Genomic DNA, 19,626 nt, shown 5'->3' with positions numbered 1-19,626 from the left:
CTTCAATCTCTGTCGAAGGGGATGGCCTCAGAGACTTCTAAAGGCCCCAAGAATTAAAACTGACTCGTCTCAAGGACTCTGCTCCAGAATGACCTCAAGTCTCCCTCTAAGTCAACTGTCTCCAAATCATCGACTTCTTGGTTCGGTTCCATGGAGGCTGCAGGTACCTCCAGTAATACTCAAAGCTGGAAAACCAAGACGCTCCTCCAAAAGCAAACACTGTTCTGAGAGCCACAGTACTGACCAGGCATAACAGGGACAGCAAGGAGAGGCATTCCTCAACCACCGGTACTGCCCTCGATGGATCCATTAATACCATATCGATTGAAGTGTATATCTCGGCACCTCATCGGAACATTCTAAACCCTCACTACAATCTACTTCCAGGGAGACCATCCTATTTGGTACTGCAAGAATTTTGGTATTAGAAGGACTTAACTGTAGTGGAGAAACTACGGTCTCTGTTAATCATGGGCACAGTGGGTCTCTTAGTACTGAGACTGATTCAGTCTCTAACTGGATGCCCATTTATCACCTACATGATTCATCACCATTTTCATTTGTGGCTCATCCACTCTTCTATAAAGAAGAGGATGAAGGGGACTTTCGTTCCATCTATCCAGCCTCTTCATTCTTAGTACAGGGTCTCCTACCTGCCCTCACCAGAACTTTCTCTGCAGGCCACAGAAATAGGGAGTAATCTAGGACAAGACATGACAAGCAGTGGAAGAAACACTGGATGCCACCCTGCTTTCCCATATGGAACACCTTCTAATCTCCCACCCCCCATGGTCACGCTGGGATCCCTGGGCTGCTTACAGACAGCAGTTTCTAGGGCTCTGAGCCTAGGGTGCTGGGATGAGGGGGAGACAATCTCTCTACTACCTCAGAGCATTTTCTCAGTGGGGGAGACATTTTGAGGAACAAGAAGTTAGAGTGGTTTGAGGAGTAGCCTCCTCGTCTATTATCTCCTCATCTTTAGCTGATGAAGCTATAATGCCCCTCCACCACCTGTGGCTATTCACTTTAAGCAATTCCAAGACATCATAAGGTACATGGCAGACTCATTTTTTTCAGATGCCATTCGCAGAGGTCAAGGAGTCACCCAGTAACTTTTGTTGTATCTTCCAACTGACAACACTGACCTCCCAATCAGTGAGGCGATATTGGATCCCACAAGGGTGGTTTGGCAGACTCCAGCAACAGAGCCAACAACGTGCAGAAGGTCTGATAAAGGACTCTGAATTTTTGTTTTTCACCCCCTCTTAATTCACTGGTAGTGAAGGCAGTAAATGACTAGGGAAAACCACATGATGCCAAGGTGATCCCATGTAACAAGGACCAGAAGCGCCTCAATCTTTTTGAGTGGAAGTCTTATTTATTGGTGATGCTCTGACTTCAGATCATTTAATTACCAAGCCAATCACATGAACTACAAAAAGTGTAAGCATTTATTGAGAACCTCCCTCTGGAACAAAGAATAATTTTAAGCTGTTAGTGCAGAAGGACAATTATTAGCCCAGACATCTCTCCAAGTGGATGCTGTAGACACTGTGGCCTGTTCCATCTTTCTGATAGCAGTCATTGTGGGCTTCAGCAGTTCAGTTTCCCAAGGGAGGCCAAAAGCATGGTGAAGAACTTTTTTCCCTTAGGTGGGCTTACGTTGTTTTCAGAGAACACAGATAAGTCCCTCCATACTCTGAAAGACTCCAGAGCCAGTCTGCAGTTACTGGGAATTTATACCCCTGCAATCAAAAAAATAAATACAAAAATAAAAGAGCTTAGTAGTAGAGCACACACTGCATAGAGATCCCACAAGATAAATTTCTCCAGGTTCTGGAGACCCACAGAACCACCAAGAAAGAAGCTCGGGCTCCAGAGGAAGAGAACCATAAACTATCTGGTTCAAGTACACAACTAGCTTCATCATCAAAGCACCAGTTTTGATTGGCTGGTTGAGGGTGGGAAGCCTCCTCACTCTAGCCTGCGAGCTACAACAGTTTGCCTGCCTGCCTCTCTTCTCTCCTTCCCCCCCCCCATTTGGAAGCCAGCTCTCCCATTTCTAACATGCATGGAACTGGATTACCACAGACAAATGGGTTTTGGAGATGGTTACGTTGGGCTGTGCCATCCATTTCACATCTCCCATTCCTTTTCAGGGACCCCTTTCATGAGCTCCTACTAAGAAAGGAGATAAAATCCCTCCTTTGCTAGGAGCAGTTGTCTGTCCTGGCTCTACATGAGGAACGGTTTCTATGTGAGTTAATTACTCATACCAAAGAGAAATGGAGGATGGAGACTGGTATTTTAGATCTAAGATTCCTAAACAAATTTGTGAAGTCCCAAAAATTCAGACTGGTGACTCTGGCAGTGATGATGCTTAGATTCAGGGGACTGGTTTTCAGCCCTCAGCCTACAAAACGCACATTTCCAAACTGTGGTACACCAGGCTCTCAGAACATACTTACATTTTGTGAAAGGCCAGAAGCACTTTCGATACCATTCGATTCTTTTCAGTCTCAACTCTAAGAGTTGTCAAACAGGTTCTAGTGATGGTGGCTGCTCACCTTCGTCTAGTGGCAGGTGTGGTATTCTCATACCTAAACAGCTGGTTGGTCAAGGGTTGGTTTTTATGGGGAAGTGCTGTCAGCCACCCACAGGGCCCTATCGCTATTTCTGCAGTTAGGCCTTCAGCTCAATGTCAAAGTCTACGTTGACCCCTGTGTGGAAAATACAGTACATAAGGGACATCTTTAGATTTGCTGACTGCCAGGACCTATCTTCCTATGCACAGATTCATAACTTTGTCAAGAGCAATCAAGTGAACCCTGAAACCTCAATAGGATTCTATTTGCAGCTTCCGGGTCACCTGGTGGCTTGCACCATCATCATGCAATGTTACATCTTTGCGGCTTTCAGATGGCTCAGGATAGACTAATCAGGAGATGCAGCTTTGATTTTTAAACAAACTTCTTTTCCATGACAGGTGGAAGATTCCCTAGACTGGTGGAAGAATCCCCACAATGTCGGAACCGACGTTTCTTCAGCCAGTACCATTGGTCACCATACTATGGGATGTGTTGCTACTCCGATGGAGTGCATCTGTGTCCATATAGTGCCGGGGACATAGTCACCTCAGGAGACCAGTCTCCACATCAGCCTGGTGGAACTACAGGCAGTCAGAAATGCCTTTCTCCACTTTCTATCTCTGAGGGAAGTCTATCAATCTTGGTGGACAATGAGGCTTGCATGTTTCATATTAACCTGTGGAACAGAGCGAGATATGTCTCTGTGTACTGAAGTAATAAAGTTATGGAATTGGTGTATAACCTTTTGTAGTCACATTTCAACAGTGCACCTTCCTGGAATACAAAACATCACGGCCCATGTTCTCAGCAGAGGCCTCTTCCAGGACTCTGAAAGATAGCTAGGTCGCCGATCCTAGACGCTGTATTCCAAATGTGGTGCTGTCTGGAATTGGCTTTCTTTGCCTCTTCCACAAATAGGAAGTGTTGTCTGTTCTGTTTGGGGGAGGTGGCCTTCAGCCTTCGGCAGATGCCTTTCTCCTCCTGTAGACAAAGGGGCCTCCGGGTCAATGGGGACTGCAGGAAGGGCAGCCAGCACGTCCCTTGGCCTGCGCCACTTCCTGTAGCCCCCATTGGCCTGGAGTGGTGAACCGTAGCCAGTGGGAGCCGCAGTTGGCCGAACCTGTGGACGCGGTAGGTAAACAAACGGGCCCAGCCTGCTAGGGGCTTTCCCTGAACAAGCAGCGGCCCTAGTTTGAGAACCACTGTATTAAAGGACCGGGGAACCTCTTCCCTCAAGTAAAAGACCTTGCTCCGGTCTAGGATCTTAATCTAGTTCTCAGGTCTCCCAGGACCTCCTTTGAACCTATAGTGACCTGCTCTTCATTATACCTATTCATAAAGACAGCCTTTTTAATAGCTATTATATTGGCTTGAAGAACTGGGGAAATTTGATGCGTTCATAGTGGATCCTCCCTTTACAGTATTTTCAAGGACAAAGTTTCCCTACTTCCACATCAATAATACCTTAGGAAGAAATTTTGGAGAGTTTCATCTGAACCAAACCATACATTTTACACACACCCCTTGCCCCCCTAAACTCTGGTCAGGAAGCTTTTTTTTTTTTTCAATACCTCTGATGTCCAGAAGAGCACTGGCTTTTTTTATCTCAAGAGGAGCAAACAGTTTCAGACATCTTCTCAACCATTTGCCTCCATTGCCAACAGATATAAAGGCTCCACTGTTTGTTTCTACCCAGAGACTATCCAGGTGGATTTTAGGATCTATTATCGTGTGCTATGAGGTTGCTAATGTCCAGCCTCCTGCGAGGACTCTGTCCCACTCCCTTAGGTCTCAGTCAACATCTATGGCTTTCCTTAAAGATGTTCCAATACTTGAAATCTGTAGGACTGGTACTGTGCCTCTTGGTCCATGCCTCTAGAACTGTTGTGGCAGTGGGCAGTGTAGTTCTGTCTTCTGTACTAGACTCTTATCCGAAGCGCACTCCTCCTAGGGATACTGCTCAAAGTTACCTGAATTGGAACACCATTAGGACACTACTCAAAGAAGGAAACTTTACCCTTTGCAGTAACTGTAATTCTTCAGTGTGTGTGTGCCCCAATAGATGTTCCACTACCTGTCCTCCTTCCTCTCTGCTTTGGCGTTCTCTACTGCAAAGTCTCATGAAGAAAAGAAACTAAGGGGTGGTTTACCCACACAGCCCTATATAGCCTAGGTGTGGGGCACGAGGATGCGTAGGGCAGATGCATAGATTAAACAAGCACTGCTACTGAAATTGCTAAGTGAATGCACATGAGCATTTGAGCACCCATAGGGGGACACATCTTGAACTACGGTTACTGCACAGGATGAGTAACCTTTCCTGTAAGTGAGTTGTGTAGCATTACGTAGGAACTCTGTGACAGAAGAAGGGATAGAATCCAATTCTCTGGCCAGTAGTCAATTCCCTTAGGCCTGGTCTACCCCAGGGGGTGCAGATTGATCTAAGATATGTCTCTTTCAGCTACCCTATTCTTGTAACTGAAGTTGCATATCTTAGATCGACTTAGAATCACTTACTTCGAGTCCTCGTAGCGCAGGATCGACGGCCACCGCTTCCACCTCTTGCCCTGGTGGAGTTACGGAGTTGATAGGCAGCGCGTTTGGGGATCGATGTATCAGGTCTCGTCTAGATGTGATGTATCAATCCCTGATAGATCAATCACTACCTGCCAATCCGGCGGGTAGTGTAGACATACTCTTAAACACAATACTTTCTCTTCTTGTAGTGCCTTTTTTCATTCAGTACACACCTTGAAACTTCTGCAACAAAGGAAGCTGGGGTCCTGCAGATAAGTCTCTCCAGTAGTACACAACTTTGGTTGATCCCTACAACAGGTCCATCCTGTGCACTGAATAAAGCTTTGTGCCTGTAGGAAAAATAGTATATAATGATATAATTAAAGAGTGGCGTAATAGATATGCCTAAAGTGGCTGAATTAAGGTTGTATAGGAAATGTTTGAGTGCTTGACTTTGAAACCTTAATATTCTGTTTAATGTAGGTGGTTTTTAATGTATAATATAATTTAGACTGCAAAATGTGTATGAATTTGCATTTTTGTCTGTACTCTATACACTAAGCTTCGTAGAAAATATTTCTTCCAGTTAGTAAAATTAGCTTATGCTTTTTAAAATCTAATCTACTGTGCTATTCATTTTTGGCATAATTTAATACTTCAAAAGCATTCATTTCTGGATTATTTAAAACTGTTTTGGCTAATAAAAATACAGGACTTCTGAGGGATGGCTGTGAAACTAGTGGCACATTTTCTAAAAGAACTGGAAACCATTCATCAGCTCTTGGTAAACTTGCAAAATACAAATTGAACAGATTTCTAATTTAGTTAACATTTGTGCTTTTGCTTCTTTTATTAGTACTACTTTTATGAATATGGCTTTGATGAAATAAGACGAAGACCAAGACACGTGTGTCCATATGCTGTTGTTTCATTTGCTTACAAGGATGAAATGGTACAAGTACCAAAGTTTTTGCCCCCATCAAGGTAAGGTAGAATGCAGGTTTATTTAAAAAAAAAAAAAAAGTCAGTGTTGAACGTGAAGAGACTTTTAATCCCTAACATACTCAGTTTAGCATTACTATCCCCGAATAGTGGTGATGTGTGCATATTTAATACTGGGGAAATTAAGGGCTCGCTGTTGAGACTTCAAGCCCACTCTGAAAGGTTGTGAGTATTGTTTTGTGCAGCACAGTGACCTGTGCAGAACATAGTTTTGTTGCTTTTCTTCCACACTTGAAAACCATGCTGCTCAACCAGAGAGGTGTTTATTTTCTGTAAAAACTTCTAAATTTTACAAAATATTAAAATCAATTTTGAAATCTAGTCTTTGTATAAAAAGAAATTTTAAAAGTAATTTTATGTATTCTGTCCGACAGCAAGCCCTGCACCAATGTGTGTGGTCTTACAATAATATGTTCTTCCACTTTTGTAATAATGAAAAATGTTGTCTGTCTGAAAGAGCAACACAAACAGGGAAAATCTCGTATTATACAGAGGAAACAGACTATAGACAAAATTGGTACAAAGTAAACTGAAAAATGGATCCCTTTCAATTATAGTAACCTTTTGTGGCTTTTTGTAACAGAAGTAGGCTTAAACTATCTGACCAGCTTCAGTAGTGGTGTCCCTTTTTAAAGTACCGTGTGTATATTCGTGCAAATTACTTAAGAATTTGGTAATTCTGTGGAGACCGAAGGCAGAAAGATTGACTTATCGTTTCCAGCAAAGGCATTTCTGGACTTGATCTGCCAAAGTTTGAAATTGCCACCCACAACTTAAAGGATTCACATAGGATGTGGTTTTCAATCTGGTTTCCCCAACCTGGTACGGAGAAAGGGTTTGTCAGATCCCACTCTGTTATGGAATGTCCACCTTCTCACTTAGAGGTTTGGAGGCGCATACAACAATCAGAAGTACATTGGTCTTCCTTTTGGGTTAGAATTGTTGCGAAGAGGATCCAGCTTCTCTGCTGCTCCTGAAATATAATGGCTACTAAAGTATTCTCTTCGGCCTAGTCTAACTGCAGTTTCTGTATTGCTTTTAACTGTATCTGTGAAGCTGCTCTGACAGATATGGTTAAAACAGTACAACTCCCTAGTGTGGATGCAGTTATACTGTTATAAAAGATGCTTACTTATAGGAATAAGCTATCCCAATTATCAGAGGGGTAGCTGTCTTAGTCTGGATCTCTAAAAGCAGCAAAGAGTCCTGTGGCACCTTACAGACTAACAGACATTTTGGAGCATGAGCTTTCGTGGGTGAATACCCTGCATCCGACAAAGTGGGTATTCACCCACGAAAGCTCATGCTCCAAAATGTCTGTTAGTCTATAAGATGCCACAGGACTCTTTGCTGCTTATTCCTATAAGTTGCACACTGAAGCTATACCGGTATAACGGCATGCACTCTAGGGGGTTGTTTGTACTGTTTTAACTATATTGGCATAGAAATTGATACAGAGAAAGCAGTACAAACCCTGTGTGTAAGCAAAATCCTGGCTAGTTTCCTCTCGTCTTCCACCCCCCCCCCTCCCCCGGATGTGCGTTGCCCCAGAAAAACTGATAACCTAGGATCAGAGGATACATGATTGCAGTGTTGTTGTACTGTTAAACTTGCCAACTAATAAAACATCCTAAATCTGAAGGGTGGGGTGTGTGGGGGGGGCGTTAATTGTATATTGAGAGAAGCTTCTGTTTAACTTTTTTGTCTTATGTTTTGTTAGGTCAAACAGCTTTAATACAGACAGAAGCACAGGTAAGGATCAGTTGTACTATAACTCTTGCATTTATAATAAATGCATGGAATACTTTTTAGTCACTTGCCCTATTAGCTTTACCTGAGCTTTATTTGGATAACCTGTTTTGGGTCATTGTAATTAGAGAGAATAAAGAGTAGATATTACTGTTGGGTGTAATTGGTCGGTGTTGATAACATTATGGTGTGGCCAGTTAAAGTGTTTTGGGAAGCAGTTAGAACCCAAGGGGTAGTTTTTTTCCTATTTCATATTACACTTGAGGCTCAAAATAGCAATACAAGAAAACATGCTGCCTTCCTGCATTTTTTTTTTTTTTTTTTTTGCAGAATTGTATTAAAACTTCAAGAAAAACTGGAAAAAATCACTAACCATACCTGTGGTGGAATTGTGTTGTTTGAGGCAGCTTTCCTGCTCTTATTATTTGAAGTTCTTTGACAATTGATACAAAAAGTTCTTTTCTGTCATACTAATGAAATACAGCCTCCTGACTTCCATAACTAGCAATTGATTTTTCTATGCCACTTGACAAAGCACATTTGTTTTACAGTATATGTAAATAAACAGTTAAGAGCTACAATATTCTAATACTGCAGTGACTATCCAGTAGCACCTCCAGTTACAGCAGAATTCCATTTTTCATTTTTTAAAATGTAGCCCTTTATGACTTTAGAAAGAGATTTTTTTTTTTTTGGTATGTGATTTGGAACAGTGCTGCTTTCTGGAGTTTGTAGAGAACAGGAAACAGCTTTAAAGTCTGAACAGTCCCTATTTCCATGGGGAGTCAGCTCTGATGCCTAATAATTAAGTATGTGTGTCTGTAGCTAGTAGCGTCTCTGCTATCCATTTCAGCAAAAATATCTAGAAGTGAAAATGGAGAAGGGTGGAGAAGATCTAGTAGGTTTGTGAGGTACTGTGTGTATCCCTTGTCACTCCCATCCCTCTATCCTCAATGCAATAGATAGCTTTAACAAAGTCAGAGTTTAACTGTTGATTGGAGTCAGGTCTATGTGGCTCATTCCTTTTCCACCTTGGAATGAGGGCAATGCCTCCCTAAACCCCAGTAGTTATTTATTTTTCTGGGTATTGTAGAAGGCTGTATCTTCTCTTTCACTAGGGAGCAACTGGAACAATTATCCAGGGATTTCTCCTTGCTATTCAGCCCGGTATTGCTCTGCTACTTCTGTGCAGAGACTTCACGCTCTCCTATCTTTGCCTTTTTTTCTCTTCAGTCTTGTCCACACTGATGTTTTTTTGGCTGCAGCTCCACTAGTGGAAGCACTGTGTAGACAGGACAAAGCTAACGTTTTCCATCAGATTGTCTAGATCTAGTCTAAGAAAATAAGACAACATGGTAGTAAAAATTGCTTGGGCTCTTTTCATTGCCATCGGCAGTAGAAAACTTCCCAAAACTTAAGCAGGCTGCCTCTACACTTTCTCTTTTGTCCCTATCTCACTTCAGTCTCTTACTAGTGTACCTTCACTTGAGACAACTGCTTAACTTTTGTTTTTTTGTTTTTTGTTTTTCTTTTCCCCCTTCCCCCACTCTTCTTAGATAAGTCTAACTACACCTTATGGAGAGGTCAGCTTTTGAATAAAGGGAAGCTTTTATGCCATGCTGCCTTGAAATCTGCAACACGCCCTTTCCTTCCATGTAAACTGTAAGTATTGATTTGAAAACAAAGTTGAAAAATATTGGTATTTTCAGGAACCTAGAGGTACAGTCCTTTAGCAGAATCTGGTGAATTCTGGACAGTTTGTTAATTTTTAAAATTTAGTCTAAATTTATTAGGTAACATTTTCAAGTTACTTAGGAACACAAGTCCAACTTGTGTTTCTAAGTTACTTAAGCACTCTGGAAAATACTGTCAATTGACGCACTCATTTGGTTTAGACAAATGTGGTGGTGGTGGGTTTTTTTTTGTTTGTTTGGGTTTTTTTAATGACACAACAGGCTTTTCTCTGCAATTCCCGTTCCACTGGTAGAAAACTTCCCTGAATCCTTTTAGCTTCAAGGAATTAATTTTTCAAATGAGTATTTAAAAACAAAACCAAACACCCTTCAATTTTTATTTCATCGATGAGACTAGGATCATGGGGTAAAGAGAAGCTGATTTTTCATTTTTTCTTTGATTTCAGTTCTGAGAAGCTTAACGTTGAAACTGTTATGAGCATTGATTCACTAAAGAAGAAAATTGCACCAGCATTGTTCTATAAAGAAACTTATCAAGGAGCAAAAGAAGGTAAACACTTGTCTTTTTGAACTAAAAATAACATCTGGGTTTAAACCTGAATTTTTAAGACTTTTTTTTTTTCCCCTTCCCCTCTTAATTAGTGTGCAAGAGTGGAATGTACTGTAGCCTTTATGAGGTTGTGGAAAAGACAAGGTCTGGAAGTAACTTGGAAGGCTTACTTCAAAAACTAGAGAGAGAAAAATTAGTAAGTAGAACATGTTTGATTCTTTGTTTAAAATTTTTTTTTCTGTAATATTCCAAGAAAATGGAGAGAATCTCTTCTTGCTGGCAACACATCACAGCTGTAAGAGGATTGTTTTTCAGTGCCAGTGATACATTGGAGCTTGTTACAGTTATCAAATGAATCTCCTAATCTTTGGTGCATACTTCATACTAGATATACTTTTTTGCTTGAAAACACAGGTTCTTGTTAAACCACTTGGGGACAGAGGATATCTCTTCCTTCTTTCTCCTTGGCAAATGACATCACCATATGGTATGTAATTTTTTTAAATATGTAATGGTCTTTTGAAATATAACTGGCTTCCTCTTAATAAATAACATAATTCTATTACACTTTTTTTGTAGAGCACCAAACTGGAAGGTCCCGCATTCTGCAGGCATTGTTTCTATTTCAGGAACCTAGAGGTATAGTGACTTCAAGTAAGTCCATTGACTTCTGATTATATCTAACCAAAGAAGGCAGTTAATATGCAGTTGAGGTGCTCATCTACATAGTTTAGTTTTAGGTCAGGGTTGATGTTCATAATGCATGAGCATGAAAGAACATGGATTGATTTAGATATTGGTGATTGCAGGGCTAGCACTAAAAAAAGCCTTAGTACAACAGTTCAGTTTTTGTTTACTTTTATGAAAGGGAGCAATATTTATTTCCACTAAGTTCCAGTAGACCTAGCTATCCATCTGTCCTTGAAGACTATCTTTCAGTAAGATGTATCATTACAGCTACACACTTAAATCATCTATTAGTTTTGACCGTAAAACATAAAGGACAAAATATAGCCATAGGGCATTATGTAACACCGTTAATTTGGTTGCTTGAAGTTATGCTCTGGGACACAAATCATGTTCTCAGTTCAATAATTGAGCAAAGAAAATGTGCAGTGAGAGAAGCATAGGATAATCAGTTATCACTAATACCACTAAAAGGAACTGAACTTAGTAGAACTTTAATAGTTGCATCTGGAACGTAACTTAAAAAATCCACCATTCAGAGCTGAAACTTTTTTTTCTGCTTCTAGTATTCCTTATTGAGCGTGTACTCTTCACAACTTGCTTTGAAACAGGCTGGATTTTACTACATTAATGTGTGGCCTTTCTCTTGCTTTTTACTTTAACAAAGGAATTAATAACGAAATATCATGGTTCAGCTCAAGCTCAAGGGGTCTAGTTAGTTCCCCACTACCATATAAACTTTTTCATTGTTATTCCAATTCATTTTATATTGCCTCCAAAAACATATATGTGGGTCAAAATAACTACTAGAAATGGACCCATTTAATAAGTGGTATTTCATAACCCAACATAAGAATGGCCATACTGGGTCAGACCAGTGGTCCATCTACCTCAGTATCCTATCTTCTGGCCAATGCCAGATACTTCAAAGGGAATGAACAGAACAGGACAATTACCAAGTGATCCATCCCCTATCGTTCAGTCCTGCATCTGGCAGTCAAGAGGCTCAGGGACACCCATGTCATGGGATTGCATCCCTGACCATGGTGGTAAATAGCCATTGATGGACCTGTCCTCTGTGAACTTGTATAATTATTTTTTGAACCCAGTTATAGTTTTGGCCTTCACAACATCCCTTTTGCAGCGAGTTCCATGGTTGGCCTATATGTTGTGTGAAGAAGTACTTCCTCCCCCTCCCCCCTTATTTTTTTTTTAAACCTGTTGCCTATTAATGACCCCTAGGCCTTGTGTTATGTGAATGGGTAAATAGCGCTTTTATTCACTTTCTCCACACCATTCATGATTTTTATAGACTCCTATCATATCCCCCTTAGTCAACTCTTCCTCCCCCCCCTCCCCCCAGCTGAACAGTCCCAGTTCTTTTAATCTCTCCTTGTATGGAAGCAGTGCTATATCCTTAATTTTGTTGCCCTTCTCTATACCTTTCTATACCTTTTCCGTTTCTGATACCTTTTTTGAGATGGGGTGGCCAGAACTGCATGCAGTATTCCAGGTGTGGACGTACCATGGATTTCTATAGTGGCATTGTTATTTACTGTCTTACCTATCCCTTTCCTAATGGTTCCCAACATTCTGTTAGCTCTTTTGACTGCTGCTTGCATGTTGAGTGGATGTTTTCAAGGAACTATTCAGTTACTCCAAGATCTTTCTTGAGTTGTAAAGCTAATTTAGACCCCATCATTTTGCATGTGTAGCTGGGATTATGTTTTCTGATATGCGTTACTTTGCATTTCTCAACATTAAATTTAATCTCATTTTGTTGCCCAGCCACCCAGTTTAGTGAGTTCCCTTTATAACTTTTAACAGTCTGCTTTGAACTTGCATATCTTGAGAAATTTTGTATCCTTTGCACACTTTACCACCTTGCTGTTCTGCCTTTTTCCAGATAATTTATGAATATGTTGAATAGCACAGATTCCCCGTACAGACCTTGGTAAACAGCGGCGTTCTCTTTTCTCCCCCCCCCCCCCATTCTGAAAATGGACCATTTATTTCTTCCTTTTGTTTCCTGTCTTTTAACCAGTTACTGATCCATGAGAGGATCTTCCTCTTATCCCATGACTGTTTAACTTGGTGAGAGACGTTCTCAAAGTATTTTTGAAATTTTAAGTACACTATATCCACTGGATTACCCTTGTCCACATGTTTGTTGATTCCCCTCAAAGAATTCTAATAAATTGGTGAAGCAGATTTTCCCTTCACAAAAGCAGTGTTGACTCTTCCCCAATAAATTGTAAAAGTAGCAAAGAGTCCTGTGGCACCTTATAGACTAACAGACGTATTGGAGCATGAGCTTTCGTGGGTGAATACCCACTTCGTCGGATGCAAGATAAATTGTGTTCATCTTTGTGTCTAATTCTGTTCTTTACTATAGTTTCAACCAATTTGCCTAGTACTGAAGTTACACTTACCAGTCTATAATGCCAGTGTCACTACTGGAGGCTTTAAAAAAAAAAAAAGTAAAGTGTCACATTAGCTATCCTCCACTCATCTGGTACAGCTGACTTTAAGTGATAAATTACATACCACAGCTAGTAGTTCTGCAATTTCATGTCTGATTTCCTTCAGAACTCTTGAGTAAATACCATCTGGTCCTAGTGATTTATTACTCTTTAATAAGGGGGAAAATTTTATCCACATTGAAACTTTTTTAATCTCTCTGACTTTTCCTCCCTCCCCAGGACCCATCACCTATAAATATTTATATTGTACTAGCCCATAAATTTACCAGCTGGGGACCAAAGCTCCATTGGTGTAGGCCAGGGGTAGGCAACCTATGGCACATGCGCCGAAGGCGGCACGCGAGCTGATTTTCAGTGGGACTCACACTGCCTGGGTCCTGGCCACCAGTCCGGGGCGCTCTGCATTTTAATTTAATTTTAAATGAAGCTTCTTAAACATTTAAAAAACCTTATTTACTTTACATATAACAATAGTTTAATTATATATTATAGACTTACAGAAAGAGACCTTCTAAAAACATTAAAATGTGTTACTGGCACACGTAATCCTTAATTTAGAGTGAATAAAAGACAACTCGGCACACCACTTCTGAAAGGTTGCCGACCCCTGGGCTAGGCACTGTGCATGTGTATGACTAAGACAGTCCCTTCCTCAAAGAGTATAAATACACTAAATGTTGAGACACAACAGGTAGATATTGTCCTCCCTTCTACCTTTTTTGTAACAGTGAGCCGACTGTAATTAAAATAATAAGCAATGATTGCTGCACACCACACAACAGACAAAGCTATATTAGAGATGGATTAGCTCCAAAAAGCATTAGAATATTTTTCAATAAGTGAATTGCAGACAATTTTTCAGAATAATATAACTCTTTAAAACTTCAGAGGAGTAGCCGTGTTAGTCTGGATCTGTAAAAAGCAACAAAGAGTCCTGTGGCACCTTAAAGACTAACAATGTATTGGAGCATAAGCTTTTTTTTTCTGCATGCGTCTGACGAAGTGGGTATTCACCCACGAAAGCTTATGCTCCAATACATTGTTAGTCTTTAAGGTGCCACAGGACTCTTTGTTGCTCTTTAAAACTTGGAATTTTTCATTTTTTTCCAGGCGGGAAAATATACCTGTCAGGACTCTATCCAGAAACCTAAGGAAGATCAGATCTTTTTTACAGAAGTTAGGTGGGGTTGAAAATTAAACTGACAATGAAGAGCTTCACCCTGTGATGGGTGACTTCATCAATTCCATGATAATGGACTAAATCTTAGAAAGGGCTGGTTTTCAAACTGAGCTAGGGAATGTTTGAATCCAGGGTTTAGATTTTGTACCTTGTGTCTCTATTCTCATGCCTTGATTTTTGTTGTCTTTTGACTTGTCAAAGAGTTTGACCTGGTAGGTGAGGTCTCCAATTTCTGTTTCTAATTGAGAAATCTTAATTAGGACTGGTCTTAACTGATGATATGGCAACTTTTACTCTCAAAAAGGAACTTGGGAGCTGTAAGAGTATGAGGTACTCCTCAGTCTTGGGTGAAGTGATTAATCAGTGGCAGACAGGATGAAATAAATTAGTATAGCAGGTGCTGGTATCTGAACTGTGTGCCATGTACTGTTGAAAATCCTCCCCCCCCCCTCCCATTTGTGTCCCAGCTTTGAACATTTCTAAGACTTGCTTTGAGAACAAACCAAACCCAAAACTAACGGCTCATTGACCTCATGGATTTTAACTTCCAAAGGGTTGGGGGGCATTGCTTGAATAGTTGGAGAATGGAGGAAGGCCTTCATTGCCACGGTGATGAGAGCAGTATAAAAGTGTACATAGAAAGGCGACAAGTGGTGATGAAGGCCTTTAGTCTGATCATGTTAATCAGACTGTCATTTTTTATTTTCAGGAGTGAAAAATAAGGGGGGGGAGGGAGTCTTCACTACAGGATGATCTATTCATGTTTGATAAATGTCTCTAGCTTTTTTTGTAAGTAGATTACCTTAGGAAAAATCATCAAGCTAAAGACTGGATTTAGATAATATTGCTATAGCTATAGTTATCACAGATAGTCACCAGAAAAATTGAAAGTCTAATAGTTTAGAAGCCACATATTTTTGTCACAGCTTTCTTAATGTCTTGTTTTAATCATGGGTTCTCTTCCATCACAGCACAAAAAACTGTTCCCTTCGCAGCACAGAAAAGTTCAGCTACATCAGTACTGCAGGAAAACCATGAGATTATGCCAAAGCTCATGAAGTTCATTCAGTCACTACACTTCGCTTTAATTCAGTCGCGTAAAGACACTACTGCAGACTTCAATACTGTTGTGGAAAAGCATATAAACGAATATTTGAAGCGAAGCATTAGTGGGTCTAGCAAATATAGGGAATTTGTTTTATACCCTTATGAATCACGGCTGGATGACAGAAAATTTCTATATCCTGCTCCAAAAAACAAATCCCATATTGACAGCTGCTTGCGTAATTACATCTTTGGTGCTGAAGCCTATCAACTGCCTGTTTCTAAAGCAAAAGAATTAATGGAGGGAAATCAGAAAGTTCAGCAGTTCAGTCCTATTTCAGATTATGAAGCCCCAGAAGAAGAAACTGACTTCGCAAATGCAAAAACTGGGAAGAGAAATGGTTCTAAATGTGATGGTGCTGCTGCCAAGCAAAAACCTCCTCATCCTGGGGACTATGATCCTGATAGACTCAAAGAGTTGATTAATTTAATTCAGTGCAAGAAAAAAAATGTAGGTGGAGAATCTGATACAGAAGACACTAGAAACAAAAGTGGACTGAAACGAAGACTACACAGTCACTCTGAAAATCTGCGGAAGCACTTAAAAATGAGTGAATCTTCAGAAAATAGTTGCCAGTATGAAGGTAAGAAAAGTAATTAATCTAGAACTCACTTTTTAAATAGCAAAATTATATTGAAAACTTGAAATGGAAGTGCTTTAGGCCTTTACTGCTTAAGACCATTGGAATAACTTCATTGTTACTTACTGCTGTTCTGTTTATGCACAGTTCGTTCATTCATAAATGATTAGTGTGAAAGATTCATAAATAAAGGGATGATTGTCATGGGACACCTTTTTATAAATATATATGACCTTACTTTCTCTAGCAGCCATGAGCACAAGCAACTCCCATTGACTTCCACAGATGCTGCTGCTGATCTGCAGCTCTAAAAATAAGACCAGTGACCTCTTAGAGAGCTTGCTTATAAAAGGATATATTTTGGAGGCTGTGGATACCCACACATTTTGTGCATTTAGGGTCGTTATACAGATTTTTGATATCCTAATATTTTTCTGTAGAATTTTAATACTTTGAATAATTGGGTCTATCCCTCTATGGTTCCAGTGTGGTGTAGTAGTCTCCCTGAATGTGCAGACAAACTGAAACAGTAGCTTGGAGAGGCAAGCACTGCCTTCTTTCCTCTTGATGTTTAAAACACTGGAGTTCAATATAACTGACACCAGCACTGTTAGCTATTTAATTTATCTTGGCAGAAGCTTAACTAATGCACTTATCCAGTGTTGCTGAATGTTGCATTCCTTGAAAAAATGTTAACCAGAAATAAGCTTGCAATTAATTATCACACTCATGGGTTCTGTTTTTATTGTTGTCCCAAATGAACATAGGGCACTTTTCTCTGCACCTTTTACCACGTTGGCACAAGATAATAGATCGCAGTTTTGCTAAAAAGGCTTTGATTCCTGGAGAGTGCTGCAATGTCTATTTTCCCCCTTTTTTAAAGCACCTGCTGCGCGCACATGCACTTTCTACAGCAATTGAAGTTCCTGGTGTTGCCAGCAGTAGCTCACTTTTTTTTTTTTTTTCCTCTCCTCCCTCCCATTTTTCTCTCCACTCCTTGGAGAGGACAAAGATGGCATTAGTTCCCTTCAGTCCCTAATCCGTGGATAGTCTGCCTCCTGGCTTGCCATGGGAATCATAAGGATGTAAATCAGAAGTCACAGGAGTTGGACTCTTGCAGTGCTGCTAATGGGGTTTATGGAGCCTCTCCTTCTCTTTGAGATCAGTGTAAAAAATAGGATTAGGGCCAAATAGAGATGCAAATAAAACAAAATCCCACAACATCCTTTTTGGCTAAATCCTACTGTTTTGTTTTTTGTTTTGTCTGAAACTATCTTCTGCTTGCGTTGCGTTTTCTATGTTTTCTATAGGCCCAAAAGTGAGGTTTTTGTTTTGAAAACCTTTTGATTAAAAAATAATTTAAACTAGGTTTTGTACAGGCTAGTTTTGAGCTCTAAAGACCGGAGAAGTTTGGTTATTGGTGCCAAACTGTGTCTAATTGGCATAGACATGCCTTAATTTATGAACTCAGAAAAAAACATTTTCTAATCTCTGCAAGTGCAGCACTGGTAAAATAGCTAAAGTGTCAGATATTTGAAGTAGTTTAACATTTTTTGGTTTACTTCTTTGATTTATTCATTTATTTTAAAATAAAGTCAACTAACACCCCCAAATTATGGGCATGGGAACTGGGCAAGGAATAAATGGAATAAGATTACTAATTCCTTGGTTTTTGCCTGTGTCAACAGGGACAGTAATTTTATACCATTAAATAAACTTGTAAAATTGTGCCTGGGCTATTAAGTTGTTATGATGATCTACTCATCTTCTTTTAATGTAATAATGGGGTTAGGGAGGGAGAACTAATTTCTTTGCTCATTCTTTCCCTCCCAGCAAGTGAGCATTTTGCAAGGTTGCCATAAAATATATAGGATATGTAATGTTGCCAAATTAATCTTAAGAGAACTGTAACTTCTTTATTTTCTGATGTTGTTATAGTACTCTTACATTAAGCAAATATTAATTAATGCAAAATTTAATCCTTTTCTCTGTTGTGTAAAATAAAATGGCATTGTGCAAAGTGGTCTGAAATAGGGCTGATCAGATCTGGAAAGACTCACAGCCCTAGGATATTGCTGCCCCCTCTCTTCCCTTATTCGTCCAGATTTTCTCTGCATGTGAACTATGGGAATTTACTCTGGAGCCTGGGAGGATGGTTTAGAAAGATGACTTGGTATTGAATGGCTTTTTTTTCCCCTCCCATTCCCTTTCCCTCTAAAGGAGGAAGAACCTCAGAATCGCCACAGTCTGTTTTCTCAATAATTACCGGTCTTGGGGGACATGATACTGACTTGAGACAACAAGATGTATCCGACCCTGCAGTTACAGACACACATGGTCTCATTAAGTTGCTCTTAGAAACACTAGCTAGTGCAGGACACTTGGATTCATCATTGGCACGGTCTGTAAACCAAGCTTTAGGATTGGACACTGATGAAATAGAGGATTTAAGGCTAAAACATGAATATGAATCCATTCCAGCACAGGATAAGGAAGAACATGTGCTTCCTAATATTGCACAAGCTGAAAATGTAAACTTTAAGGATCCACATAGCCCAGTGATGTTGGAAACTGAAGCAACATGCTTAGCCTATCCTACTGATGTTGACCTAAGGCTTTCTTCTAGTGAAGTAGGCGTTGACCACACGCTGCGTTTAAAAGTAAGTGTCTTCAGGGGAAAAATCCAGTATTGCTAGGTGCTGATTAAGTATACAGTGTTTACAGTTGTGAGAATTTCTTAATCATTTAGTTCCTATAAAGTGTATGCAAGACTTCTGTTCTTAGGCATTTGTTTCTCCACATCTTGGAGCTTTTATATTTTCCCAGGAACCATACTGAAAAGTCAAGTTTTCTGTACACCAACTTATTTTTTTTGGATATGTGCTCTCGGCTATTAGGCCCATTCCTTTCCTTTCAAAAAATAACTAAAGAGAACCTTGAAGATGAGACGTACCTCTAATCTCAATCTGTTCTGTCCTAGTTTTTCAATTTGCTTGTGGGGGAGCTCCAATAATATGTAGTAAAATGGTTGCTGTTCCTTTGCTTAAGCAGGTAACTGCCTGTTACCAAAAGACCCCAGTCTATAATGTATCTTTTTCAACCCAGGTAGGAACCTGCCATGACTAACAGTCCATCTTTCTACCTCTTGCAGGAATTGGACATTTTTATTCAGCCTCTTAGATGATTCGTGTGGCTTCTCTGTGGACTATCAGGGGTTGTATTTTATGGGAGCAGGCATAGTAATGATTATATAATGGGCCCTGTGTGCCCCTCCTGCTTAGTCACTTATTTTCTCTCCAGAGAATGGAGAGATCCACTGTGGTCAACCCTCTATTACCATCCCTTTGGGAGGGCATTGGATCCTGCTGGGATGAGGCTTGCTACATTTGGAAGAACAGTAAGGAGAGGCTGGGGGACCAAGTTCCTAGATCCAGCTGGGAAGGGTATTGTGCAGTCCTTAAATGCTGCCTTCCAATATACTAAGGCACAAA

At 40.2% G+C, this 19,626-nt stretch overlaps 2 protein-coding genes across 15 annotated transcripts in view; one reads left to right on the top strand and one right to left on the bottom strand.

Annotated features, from left to right (window-relative positions):
- The window catches only part of TASOR (transcription activation suppressor), a 56,304-nt gene that overhangs the window by 18,340 nt on the left and 18,338 nt on the right, over positions 1–19,626 (top strand). For all 7 annotated transcript variants that reach the window (XM_039546915.1, XM_039546913.1, XM_039546914.1 and 4 more), the window contains exons 7-15: positions 5,962–6,089; positions 7,828–7,859; positions 9,413–9,518; positions 9,997–10,100; positions 10,193–10,296; positions 10,515–10,587; positions 10,680–10,754; positions 15,422–16,138; positions 18,356–18,795. In XM_039546915.1, the coding sequence (XP_039402849.1) occupies positions 5,962–6,089; positions 7,828–7,859; positions 9,413–9,518; positions 9,997–10,100; positions 10,193–10,296; positions 10,515–10,587; positions 10,680–10,754; positions 15,422–16,138; positions 18,356–18,795 (1,779 nt within the window). The remainder of the gene's footprint in view (positions 1–5,961; positions 6,090–7,827; positions 7,860–9,412; positions 9,519–9,996; positions 10,101–10,192; positions 10,297–10,514; positions 10,588–10,679; positions 10,755–15,421; positions 16,139–18,355; positions 18,796–19,626) is intronic.
- The window catches only part of CCDC66 (coiled-coil domain containing 66), a 90,447-nt gene continuing 72,282 nt past the window's right edge, over positions 1,462–19,626 (bottom strand). For 3 of the 8 annotated variants that reach the window (XR_005601211.1, XR_005601206.1, XR_005601210.1), the window contains exons 19-21: positions 5,106–5,455; positions 3,331–3,569; positions 2,103–2,720 (exon numbers count right to left, since the gene is read on the bottom strand). The gene's annotated coding sequence lies outside the window, so the exon portion shown is untranslated. Of the gene's footprint in view, positions 1,746–2,100; positions 2,721–3,330; positions 3,570–5,105; positions 5,456–19,626 lie in introns of those variants that run through there. The other 5 variants (XR_005601207.1, XR_005601209.1, XR_005601202.1 and 2 more) reach the window with 4 other exon arrangements.

This window comes from Mauremys reevesii, linkage group 7 (genome assembly GCF_016161935.1).
Source record: "Mauremys reevesii isolate NIE-2019 linkage group 7, ASM1616193v1, whole genome shotgun sequence".
Taxonomy (NCBI): domain Eukaryota; kingdom Metazoa; phylum Chordata; order Testudines; family Geoemydidae; genus Mauremys; species Mauremys reevesii.
Note: the sequence above shows the minus strand (reverse complement) of the source record. Positions and strands in the feature narration are given on the sequence as shown.